This window comes from Scleropages formosus, chromosome 18 (genome assembly GCF_900964775.1).
Source record: "Scleropages formosus chromosome 18, fSclFor1.1, whole genome shotgun sequence".
Lineage (NCBI taxonomy): Eukaryota > Metazoa > Chordata > Actinopteri > Osteoglossiformes > Osteoglossidae > Scleropages > Scleropages formosus.
Window position 1 is genome coordinate 17,838,569 of NC_041823.1, and position 12,901 is coordinate 17,851,469.

Genomic DNA, 12,901 nt, shown 5'->3' on the forward strand with positions numbered 1-12,901 from the left:
TGTCTAAACTCAAGAAGGGTCTGAAAACTCACCTCTTCCGGACCCATTTCGCCCAAGATCTCTTCAGCTTATGTATGGTGTAAATGTTCATGCATCATAACTTCATGAGCATCCCCAGATTAGCTTTTATACAGCCACTGCTTTGGCATTGTATGTGATTGTTTGTGTATCTTATTATAAAAAAAAAAAAAAAATTGGTAGGAGGTTATCAGGATTCATCTATCCTGCGTTTTATGTACCTACTCGAGTGATGAACATCCATGCATAAAGTGGAAAGTAACAAACTAGGTTTACTTAGGAATCACGTCTGCAGCTGTCTCTTTCTCTTAATGTAATGCACAAATTGTATTTTTGCTGAGATGTACGTCACTTTGGACAAAAGCGTCTATAAATGAATACAGTACATGTAAATGTATTGCAGGGTAATTATACTGGAGCAATTTAGGGTAAGTACATTGCTCAAGGGTACTACAGCTGGAGCTGGGATTTGAGTCTCCAACCCTAACCAAGACCAAGATGTCACATTGATTACACTGACTGACTAAAATAAAATGTTAAATAGCTGCAGTGTGCAGGGAACAGCAAGAATACCTGCTAATTTCAGTGACATACACCTTAGAGAGGAACACCTGCAGGTAACAGAGGGTATAGAAAACATTATAAAACCTTATCCCGGACCTCGACATACACTAGCCATTTTCCTCAGAATGCCGTAGTACTTTATGAACTTTAGCCTAAAGTAGGTAACAATGTGTGCTCATCAACTAAACATCTCAATATTAACATTATAAAATGTCATACTACCTGCCTATTGCTTTCATTTTTATGAAACCTTAAGATCTTGACACTGGGACTGTGGGAGTTTTACTTTCTCTTTGTTCACAAGTGAAAACTTGATTACACTTTGTGTTATGAACATCTGATGAATTTTCAAACATCTCACAGTATAATTGCGCTTCATTTATAGAAAAAATGTCCTGCAATTTGGTCATTAGAAAGCAGCAAAACCCACTTAGAATAGAAATTCCAGTTACTGTGGGGGAGGGGCATAACATCTCGGACCTCGTGTGATTTCAGCCAGCATATTTTTTTGCATTTTAGCTACACCTGAGACTTTTAACGACCCAGCAAATAGAGGTAGGTCTCCATAATTATGTATTCAGTATTTAAGGTGAAAGACTTTCAGGTTCTTTCATCCCCTCTCATCCTCCATTACACCAGAACTGTCTCTTATTTGTTCCATTTTCCTGAGACACACGAGGAACACAGCCTTGTTTTGCATGTACTGTATAAAGCATAACACACTCAGGAGTTTGTGTAAACTGAGTTTGTTTTTGTCAATCATTTTAAAGGAGACATTTTTCTTCACGCTACTAAAAGGAACTACCAATGTTGTATGCCATCTCAGGCACTGTAGCTCCAGGAAAGAAACACAGGCTACATTTTAGGAGCTCTTGGAAACAGAAAAAGATTTAATGCATTATAGCTTTAGCCAATTTAACAGAACCAAACCTGTGAGGATTGAACCACATTAAGTCATCCTGCTATATCTCAATTAGAGCTTATGAGCATACTTCTGGTCCCAATTTTTTTGTAATTTGAGGTACAAGTGTAGTTTAGCTTTCCACACCAGCTGAATCTATGTCGCTCAAAATAACTATACTTACTGAAAAGCCTGAAGTATTTAAGACCAAAAACATTTAGTACAAATAAGGCTGTAGCATGGCTGTTTAACATGAAATAAAAGTAAGATCATGAACCTCACCCCAACTCTTCTGCCCAAAGCCATTTAGAATGAAGTACAGATGTTAGGAAACATGAGAATAAAACACTATCAAATTTACATTAAAGTAATTTGTGCCAAAAAAAGACTTGCAGCTTCTTTAATGAAAAGTTTTATTGAGAGAAACCGTAAGAGGAAGTTACATCAGGTCGGTCCAATTTTATTTTATTCTGTACTGGAATATACAGTACACTTTGCATGAATTTCACACTCTTAGCTTGGTGTTTCTCATCTACAGATTCCAGATTCAGCTCACAGCCAGACTCAAGTCATTGACATCCTCCTCTCACCACATCCTTCTCAGGGCAGGGACAAGAGGTCTAGTGCTGTTTTCTCCTAAATGAACAACCTGCACAAAGTTAAGAGACAGTCAAGCCACAGTGCACAGGAGAGAACAACTTACAAGGTGTGTATTGAGTATACTTTCCCTCCTTTTAAATACTAAGTGTGCAGTCTGAATTACAATTTTCCAACAAATGCATAATCAACATTTTAGCTCCCACAAGGAGTCAGAACTTTGGTAATGTCTATTTTAACCAACACCCACTCAATGTTTGCTTAGGCAGTAAATCAGATTTGGGGGGTGTGGTGGCACAGCGGGTTTCACTGGGTCCTGCTCTCTGGCAGGTCTAGGGTTCAAGTCCCGCTTGAGGTGCCTTGTGACAGACTGGCGTCCCGTCCTGGGTGTGTCCCTCCAGCCTTACGCCCTGTGTTACCAAGCTAGGTTCCAGTTTGCCGCGACCCCACTTGGGACAAGCGGGGTCAGTCAATGTGTGTGTATAAATCAGATTAAGAATATATTCTGAAAGTAGAGGATCAACTCTTGAAGCCTGTAGCTACCAACTTGAATTCAACTTTTTTTAATTTAAGAATACAATTCCACAGGGTCAGTATTTCCATTTAAATAAATGTTTTCACAAGAGCGGTACTAATTTCTGCCACTGTGACCAAATTACTGTCGAGTAGTTGAATAGTTACCAAGAACCAATGAAAGTGTTGCTTTTGACCATTTAGATCTATAAAGAAAATTCTGAAACTGTATGTAGCACAAAACACACACACATACAAAAAAAAAAAAAAAAAAGTTAATCCCCATCTCAACACAGGTTTCATGGACTAACCTTCTGTGAGGCGAGCTTTCCCACCCGTAGGCTGGCACAGCACTGTGGAGCAACCTACGCAGAGCACCACGGTCTGTGCATGGCTGAACACTGTGGTGATCTTGTAGCATCCTGGGGAACAGCGCAAACAAGAAAATCACGTACAGACCGACATACCAAGAATACCTCACAGAACGTGGGAAATTACAAGATGCGCAGCAGGAAATCTCAACTGGCAACCTGAGAAATTCAGCTCCAAGTACATAGACCCAAATAAAAATGCAGGGGACAAACCTGGACATTTGACATCCATGAAGTAAGAGTTAGGGCTCTGCACGAGCCGCTTCTTCTTGTGCCTCCTCTTCTCCTCCTCAGGGGACGGGTGCAACAGGTCCTTTGCGAGCTGAAGGGGGAATATTTCTTACTGGATCATTCCACAATTACGTAATACTGGGGGGGGGACCCCTCCGGAGAAGACAAATAGCTGCGCATTTTAGATTAATGGCGCTACGCAATTTATACACGTTACCACCTCACTGTGTCCTCGGAAAAACAAGATGTCGTCCAAGTCGAAATCGAAATGTTATTACAAACTTTGAGCGCTAAGAAGCTTCAGCGACTCAGTGTGACGCAGGTTAGCGAGAAACCCAGAAAAGGCGGGTTTCGGCGGCTCGCCGCCGCACGCGCCAGCCAGGCCTCGTGCTCCTCTCCCCACAACATTTATTACTAGCGAACGCGATCTACCACTACTCGCTGCTGTTACAGTAGAACGGAGACACGCTGAAATACACGCATTATTAGAAAAACAGTGAAGTAAACCGTCGACTAGATTATGAACAACAACAACATGGGTGCGAGGAGGAGGTAATTTCCAGATGCGTCAGACGCCCCGGTTTAACATTGATCCAACTATTACGACGACTAGCTTGGTGACATATCACGGTAACGGCTCCAGCTAGATGTCTACACCCTACATAAAATTTCTACTCTGGAAAATGTATGCGTTATCCCCACAATTTAACGCGCGGCACAGTATTTAGTCTGTACGGGCCATGCGTTTTATTATGTGCGTCGCCATCTTGTAACGATCACAATACTACACGCTCCATTTCTGTCTTTAATTTGCAGCTAGGAAGCAAAAAAACGTGTACAAATTACGTAGATTTGTTAAAATATTACCTATACATATAGATACACCTGCTTATATATTCGTAAATATGTGTTTGTATACAGTAGTGAAATTTAGCTGCGGAAGAGTCACTTACTGGCATGTTGGCGAGTTTGCAGCCGCTGCCGAAAAGAGGGAAACATCGGAAACATACACGTGAAATACACGGGGCTCGCGCGCAGGGGCCGGAAGTTCCCGATCCGCCATTTTTATGAGCTTACGTGTAAAGCGAAAGCGTCGGGAGTAAAGGTTTTGTTGCCATGATGATGAGGTCATATGTATGATGAATGACTGAAAAGATTGTTTAAAAGTTTTAACTTCCAGGGATATGCATTTAATTTTTCGCTTGGTATAATAACGACAAGCATCATTATTGTCTAAACTGAGATTCCTTTCTGCACACAGCTTAATCTGGTAAAATAATTTAGTTTTATGAAAATTCACTGATGCAAATAAGTTACTGATGGACACGTCACGTGTTCTCGGCGCTTTTGCAACCTTGTCAATAATTGTTAAGTTTTACATACCGAAATAGCTAAACTTAGTTTACTTACTATTAAAAAGTATCAGAAATATTTATTTAAAAGTTAGTAAAATAAAAAGAGAGGCATAACATTTTAGATTTATCATGTCTCAACTGTCATGAATAATACGTATCACACTGGTTCATAAAATCGAGACCAATAGTAGTGTATTTTTGCTTGTCATTTTTAAACAAATTCAATTTTTAAAATGTGAAAATCTCGGGCAAATTTGGTTTCGGGTTTACGGAGGACGTCAATCAAATTTCCTCCGGTCTGTCTGGGTATCACACCAAAATATTTAGTGGCTGAAGTTTGGAAAATCAAAACTAATTCAACGTAATGAGCGGATTCCATTGCTCAAGGACACTTAACAATGCACCGTTTCTCCGTGACTGTCGATTTATTTAAGAAAACATAAAGTGAGGAAAAAATAAGACTTAGTGCGATTGAGTTGCAGTGCGAGACAGCGCCCCCACGTGGCAGCTCAGTAGTGTGCAGCCCGGCGGCGCTGTCCCACTCCCTTCCCCTGCGCGGAATGTTTGCGAACCTCTCCCTCCCCTCGCAAACTCCAGGAACTCGCAGAAACGAAAATACACTAGTTTCTGTGCGAACGCTGGACGTCTGGATGACGGACCCGCACATTTTGTGCTCTTGAAAAAACCTTCACGTAGGACCAGGGGAGTCTTACTCACAATATAGTCAAAAATATACTCAAAACTAAAATGAGGGGCAGCGACTAACAGGATCCTTTTTAACTTTCACTTTTTCACTTTTTTTTTTTTTCCTTTTGAGAAGTGAGCCATCAAAGAGGACGGGGATCAGCCTTTTGCATTCTTCTGATGGAACAGAATAACCGAAACAAGGATTAAAACCAGAGTGCGTGAACTGAGATTGATCACTTTTTGTGTGTGTGGGTGGAGGAGAGAAGGATCTGGACAGATTGTCGGAGCAAGAGATCTGCAAGCAGGACAGCAGGACAGGCAGCCCCCAACCGTACACATCTATTACTCACAGAATCCGCTATGGCGAAGAAGTACGATTTTTTATTTAAGTTGTTGTTAATCGGAGACAGCGGCGTCGGCAAAACATGCCTGATCATCAGATTCGCGGAGGATAACTTCAACTCCACGTACATATCCACTATTGGTAAATACACGGGGCTCCGGGGGCCTTTCAGCGCTGCCAGTCTGCGTGCGTGCGCGTCTGTCGCTCGTGCTCGTGTTCCGCACGCGCTGCTGATAGTTACAAAGTTACTTATCGTCGAACTGCGCTTCTCTCCTGCTGCCGGAGCGCGGGCTTCATGTCACTACCTGTTTCTCTCCGGCCCTTTTCCTAACCCCTTCCTTCCTCCTATCGCTCCATCTCCTCCTCCTCTTGTTCATCCCTGCCTCCATTGTGCCAGCTCCGTGTGCCAAAGTTTCTGTGGCATCGGCCCTCTGCCCCCACCCCAACCCCCATCCCACCCCCATGCTTACCCCCAGCTCTCAGACATAATGGCTCTCTTTCCCTAGCATTTTGTGCACTCATCCATAACTGCAGGAGACCCCCCCCCCCCCCATGTGTGCCGGAAATCCACAAAGAAAGCAATCTAAACACAACCAGAGAGCGGTTCTTGTCATTACAGGACATTGCACACGGATCTCCCGACTGCAAACATGACTTTTCCTTTATTTTCCGAGGTGTTTAAGTGGCATCCCATAGTGCCGCTGCATTGCCAAAGCTGTGCCTTCGCATCCTCACTCCCCTCTCCCTCCATCCTCTTTTTCAGGCATTGACTTTAAGGTGAAGACAATAGAAGTAGAGGGCAAGAAAGTCAAACTGCAAGTCTGGTAAGAATTCCCATGAGCTCGAGTACATGCATGTAGACTACATCCGTCTCAGTGAGCATCCCTTAATAGGATGGTGTATTGATGTCAGCAGACATCTGAAATGTGTAAAATAGTATGAGTTTTGAGGGCTTTTGACATGATGCGTTGCCATTTGAACTATTCTGTGAGGTTACAGTCAGCCCAGTTAAAAGCTTATGTCTTTGCGTGGAGATTGGTCCACATGACCATTTTACATTTATATGACACTTCGCCAAAGCAACTTATAGTGTTAAACTAATTACTTACCAGTTTCTACAGTTGGGTAATTTTACTTAAGTAAGTACATTGCTTAGGGGTACTACAGCTGGAGGTGAGAGTTGAACTTGTGACCCTTGGGTTCAAAGGCAGCAGCTCAAACCACTGCGCTACCAGCTGCCCCTCTGAAGGGGTATCATAGTTAAGCTAAATGGATGTAAATCAAAAGCATTGTTATATTAATTTTTATCACAAACAACGAACGTCTCTACGCATCTTCCTCTGCACTGTGGCAAAATTAAAAGGATTTAAATACACATCTGTATGGGGGAGACTGCAGCTGGTAATGTTTACCTCTGTACTGCCTGTCATAGACAGTAGTGTGTGTCTGTCTTGTTTTTTACAGGGATACAGCTGGTCAGGAGAGGTTCAAGACCATCACTACAGCTTATTACAGAGGGGCTATGGTAATTTATGCTCAAATTCTGTGCTGAAAACAGGTTCATGGGCATCATGTCACAGAGGAGACTGAGTACAAACATTTCAGCATTAAGTGGTTATTTCTATGACTTGGTCTTAGGGTATTATCCTGGTATATGACATCACTGATGAGAAATCCTATGAGAACATTCAGAACTGGATGAAGAGCATCAGGGAGGTAAGACCTGAATGTGTGTGATGATTCCCTTTTAGTAACAGATTGTGGGTTTATTGTAAAGGTTGTGTGTTTTGTAACAGTATTAGTTCACATAGTTCATAGTTCATTATAAGACAGGCATTAATAATGTTAAGTTTTCCAGGAAGACATACAGTTGAATTATCGAGCGAGACTACATAATTCAACTTTGAAAGAGTAATAATTTCTCTGATGATCACTACCAGTATATTCGCAATGTAATACATCACTCTAGAGTGTTTCTTGACTTTTTTATGTGAAGCTTTTATAAATTTACGCTTTGTGATATACTGACTACCAAGAACCACTGAATGGACTGAGTATGTCTTTATTCATATGACAACAGCAGAACTCCAGTCCATTGTACTGCATCCGGCAGAAGACTATAGTCCTCGAATTTTTTTTTTTTGTATTTGACAGTGTAATTTACTGGATGATCTGCACCACTTTGATTTATTACCTTCTCAGGTGTCTTATGCGTTCCAGCTAAGCTGTAATCCAATACATTGTTTATTAGGAACAAGAAGTAGAAGATGTCACAATACCTGTGTGGTACTGGAATCTGTTCTTTATCTTTTACAGAATGCTTCATCGGGAGTCAATCGGATGTTGCTGGGCAACAAGTGTGACATTGAAGCCAAAAGAAAAGTGTCCAAGGAAGCAGGGGAGAAGGTAAGGCAAGGCTAGGCAACAACTGATCAGGTTTAAATACAAAGTTAACACAAAAGTTAAATACAAAGTTAACAAAATTAGCAAAACCAGTACCATTTACTGTGTGTTTGTGTTTTGATTTCCCATGACTTGAGTTTTTAACAAAAGTTGATCTGATCTGAAAAAAATCTCACCTGTTGCATGTTTCATATATCAGTTTTATTCATGGGAATATCCAAATCTGCAGAAATTTAGAGTATTTTAAGGGTCGTTTTATAATGATATAGTTTCATGATAAAGTTTAGTAGCTGGATTTATGCCAAAAAGTAGCTTACCGGGGTCCCCTTCTGTCAATGTTTGTGTATTCTTCAACAGGCTGCAAGTGACGCCAGTTTTATCATTTAAAATGAAGAATTTCAACTTTTTTCCTGGTGGTTATATGTCTTTGTAATCAGCCGTGTGTATGATTATGGTCTGTGATTGCAGCTATGTTTTATATGAATCTTAAGTTTGTTATGTCAATTGTTGAAGAGTCATAGTTCTAATATGAAGAGTAGTGTTTGCTATGAATCTCAAAATGGTGCCATTGCTAATTGTGTTGGTGTGATGTCTCTAATAGCTGGCAAAGGATCACGGAATTCGATTCTTTGAGACAAGTGCCAAGTCTAGCATCAATGTGGAGGAGGTGAGTGAGTGTAAAAAACGAGCAAGAGAATGTACTTCTCTTATCCTTTATTGATACAACATATTGTCTTGATTTCTTGCCATACCTGTCTGTAACTGATGAACGTTACTATAATCCAGTGAGCCAACAGCAGACATGTCTCGACATGGATGATTATTAATGCAGGCCATGAGCAGACAAAAAGGAACAAAGAGAAGCGGAGTGGAAGTTTTGCTGCTAAATATGTTAGGCTTTGACTTTTCATTACCTCCCCTTTATATCAACAGGCTTTTACTGCTTTGGCTCGAGACATCCTGCTGAAGTCAAGCAAGAAATCGGTAAGGAGGCTTTCTTTGAACCTGGTTTTTGTCATCAATCCTCATGCTTTCCACGCTCTCCGTCACACCAAAACATATACCGTAATAACCTGGATAGCGCTCGGGATGCATTCGTAGAACACTGAGCACTAACCGAAACTGCTCTAAACTGGGTCATCATAAAAATACATTTTATTACATAGGTGAAAATGCAAATACAGCAGAATATTAAACTTTTGTTTAATTTGTTGCTAATTTTGAGACCGCAGTTGCAGAAGCTCTTATCTTGTCTGCAACTTGCATGATTGTTCTTATTGTGGATGCTGCCAAGTTTAAAGAAGGTTCCAACATCTTAGATTCAGTAGTATCACTTGCAGGCTTTTTTCCAGACCTAATGGGTGAGAAGCACAGAAAAATACACTATTTCAAAACGTACACAGCAGCTGACTGCATATACTGTATGTGCTCTGCACAAAACACGCAGATTGAAGAAATGAATGCTCGCGATGATGCGGTAGTGGTCGTCACTCTAGGGGAATTGCTCAGCACGCGTGCTGTAATGGAACGGCACTTAACCGGGCAGCGTTCAGCAGGGTATTACCGCACACACAAAGGCATGCTTCAAGTGCTTCGAACAATTATAAACAGTTTGTACTTCTGACGCTCTTCTCACCCTACCAGTTTCACAAAGACATAGTACGTTGTGTTGTGTAGCCTGTTGTGTAGCTTTTAGGAACCTTGCCTAGTTTAAACTCAGCTTTACAAAAGTGATATTTCTGCCTTACAGGGTCCAACGAGTCGAGAAGTCAAACTGACCAACACTGAGAAGAAGACGTCCAAGTGTCTTCTCCTCTAATTCCAGTGTATGAGGGCCGTTTAGGAGCAGTATTACAGGAAAAGGGATTGTACAAAACGGAAATGTATAGTTGGACTGCTGGTTTTGGAGTAAGTGCTGGGGTCAGTTAAGGGGAAATTCTGAATTGTTAGGTAAAGCGTGGTGAATGCTTTCATGATGCCATTTAGTTACACACGATACCAATTACCATTAGCTGCATGGTACTTTGACAGTATGTCTAGGTATATATCACACTACAAACACGCAACTGCAACAAAATAGATACTGTGCAATGTTTTGTCAAAATAGGATAAGAAAGACTGCAACAAGAAGAAGTGTCCCGAGATATAAGTTACACAAGGTGTATTGGTGAGAAGAAAAAGTGTGATTGTTTGGATGGTAGCAATTAAAGAGGTTTTAATGTCACCAAGAAAGTGAATTTTTGGATTTAAATGAACCATCCAGCTTGTTAGCCCTGGAAGGAGGTTGCATGAAAAGTGGTGAAATTTCTTGAGAAACATTTAGAGGTCGGCATAGTATGTGAGAATGGGGTAGAGCAATGGGACCGATGGGTGGAAAGGGTTACCGCGGGATTACAAGGGTAGAGGGAAGGTTTGCAAGTCAGAGCAGCAAAGGCACTGCACGTTGACACTTACTGACTGACGGACTGGTGAACACGTCAACAAACAACAATTATAGATCTTGATTTTTTTTAAAGTTCATCGTCGGGACTTTTCACTCTGCTTATCACTGCCCAGTCGTATTACTTTGTGGTTACTATCAGTCTTCCTTCCTGTGGCTTTTTTGGCAAATGTCTTACTGTGTCTCCCTTCACCGTTTGCATATCAAGACATCACCTGTAACGTTGTATACATTGCAGACATGTCAGCTATATTATGTATGTGCTGCTTTAAACATATAAGATTGTACAAATTTAATAAAAACAAAAATGGGATTCACAGCTATTTTGCTGGATTCTGCTTTTTTTGTTTGTATCGCTCTCTAATTTTATAAGCAATTTTGCATAATAAAACAATTTTCAGCCTGCCAGTCTCACTGTAGATCAGCACAGTCAGCTGATCTCTTACTGCAGCACCTGATTTCAGGTGACAGCTCAACAACAGGCAGCTCTGTGCTGATGCCTTGTGGTATATGAATACAGCCAAAATCTGTGACTGAAACATTGATCAACATATTGCATTTGGGATTCAGCGTTTTGTCTGATTTGTATTTCCCGTCCATCTGATTTTTCTTTTCATATACCCTCTTTGCCAAGAGGGTGCAAACAGCACACTTGACAAGACGCCCGTATGGTCTGTACAGGTTTTCTTGGTTTAAAATGAACACAGAATCCAATTTGCTTTTCCATAAACCACAATTTTGTTTAAAAAAACCTGAAATATGAAATTAATGAAACTGGGCACATGGGAAGTTTTAAGTGATGAAATTGGACTTGCAGTGTGAATGGGGTGTTGTGTTTTCTGGTTGATGGACTCTCCTTTATGCTTTTGTGTTCCTTGTGGCAGGTTTGTACTGTATTATCGGGGGAGTGCGAGTTAGAAGGATTTCCTTCAATGATTAGAGGTTTTGTTATTACTGACATGAGTTCCATCGTTACAAGAACTGTCTACAGGACAAATATTAATGGGCGAATGTGCAGCGTTTATAAATCGCGGACTGCCTCTGAAAGCTGTCGCTCTTAATTTATCCTCGCGAATTGTTTTGACACTGTTGTTGAATGTTGAGATTCCATCTCTCCTCCCTCTGAGTGTTCTCCATTCTGTTTACCCTTGGCTGGTTTGTGCTTTGGTATCTGTGGTATCTCTGTTTATCGGTGGTATGGCTGCAAAGGTCTCTTTCTGCTAGAACTCTGACCTACACATGGATTTGCAGCTTTGAAAGTTGCTCCAAGAGTCACAGTGCTGGAGTTCATACAGGGCTGTTCCTTACATAGATTATTGCATTCCTTGGCAATTTTATGAGAATGAGAGCCACAGTGTGGGTGTGCAGTGGCGCAGTGGGTTTGGCAGGTGCCTGCTGTGTGGCAGGTCTGGGGTTTGAGTCCTGCTTGGGATGCCTTGCAATGGACTGGCGTCCTGTCCGGGGTGTATCTCTTCAGCCTCGTGCCCTGCGTTACCGGGATAGGCTCCGATTCACTGCGACCCCACTTGGGACGAGTGGTTGTTGACATTGGTTGGATATCTGCTGCATTCAGAACTCTGACAATGTGTTTTTAGTTTCTTTCACTGATTTGTGTTTTGTCTGTGTACTGGAATGATATTTTAGTAATATAGTATTACACGCACACGCACACGCACACACACATTTTCTGAACCGCTCGTCCCATACGGGGTTGCGGGGAACCGGAGCCTACCCGGTAACACAGGGCGTAAGGCCGGAGGGGGAGGGGACACACCCAGGACAGGACGCCAGTCCATCGCAGGGCACCCCAAGCAGGACTCAAACCCCAGACCCACCGGAGAGCAGGACTGTGGGCCAACCCACTGCGCCACCGCACCCCCCCAATAATACAGTATTAATTAACCACATTTTAACAATGCATCACTTTAAGGTTCCACGAAAGTACTGGCACTCAGACATTATCTTCCTGAGTTGCTATGGCAGCTTTTGATTCAGAAATAAAACAAGCTTTCAAAAGCATATCTTGTTTTCTTCAGCGTGTTTCCAAAAGTACAACTTTATGGGAATATTTCCACAATTAGTTCATTCAAATTAGCAGTAAATTATCTCAGGGATACAATTGTTTTCGTAAAGATACAGAACAAACTGACATATGCAGAGTCCAAAGAGAAGGAAGTATGGGAAAGTGGAGTTTTTTTATTCTGATTAAAAACACACCTGGACATTTGGACAGTCTTCACTGTTAAAGATCCAGGTCAGTGGATTTCTTAAGTCAGCATGAATGCTCTTCGTCCACACAGGTCTCCAGTATTTCTTCCTTTCCTCTATACTTTCAGAAAATCTGCTACTAAGACTATCTTGCATGTTACACACCGTCCCATCTCGCGTTCATCTCCTCCTCCCAGTAAATGGTCTGTCCTTTAGTTTAATGAGTTCAGTCTTCATTTTTAGCAACCCTAGTGTTGGGGGAATTCACTG

The 12,901-nt window shown here is 41.6% G+C and overlaps 2 protein-coding genes across 2 annotated transcripts; one reads left to right on the forward strand and one right to left on the reverse strand.

Moving 5' to 3' along the window:
- Positions 1-1,454: 1,454 nt before the first annotated feature.
- Positions 1,455-5,576, reverse strand: rps27.2 (ribosomal protein S27, isoform 2). The gene is made up of 5 exons (XM_018735326.1): positions 5,573-5,576; positions 4,149-4,267; positions 3,178-3,286; positions 2,905-3,015; positions 1,455-2,132 (listed from the first exon to the last, which is right to left on the reverse strand). Exons 1-5 carry the CDS (start codon positions 5,574-5,576, stop codon positions 2,104-2,106), a joined length of 372 nt encoding a protein of 123 aa, XP_018590842.1. The 3' UTR covers positions 1,455-2,103.
- Positions 4,791-10,737, forward strand: rab13 (RAB13, member RAS oncogene family). The gene is made up of 8 exons (XM_018734874.2): positions 4,791-5,721; positions 6,344-6,404; positions 7,045-7,105; positions 7,219-7,296; positions 7,897-7,986; positions 8,585-8,650; positions 8,917-8,967; positions 9,734-10,737. The coding sequence occupies exons 1-8, from the start codon at positions 5,598-5,600 to the stop codon at positions 9,800-9,802; spliced, it is 600 nt and encodes a 199-aa protein (XP_018590390.1). The 5' UTR covers positions 4,791-5,597; the 3' UTR covers positions 9,803-10,737.
- Positions 10,738-12,901: the final 2,164 nt, after the last annotated feature.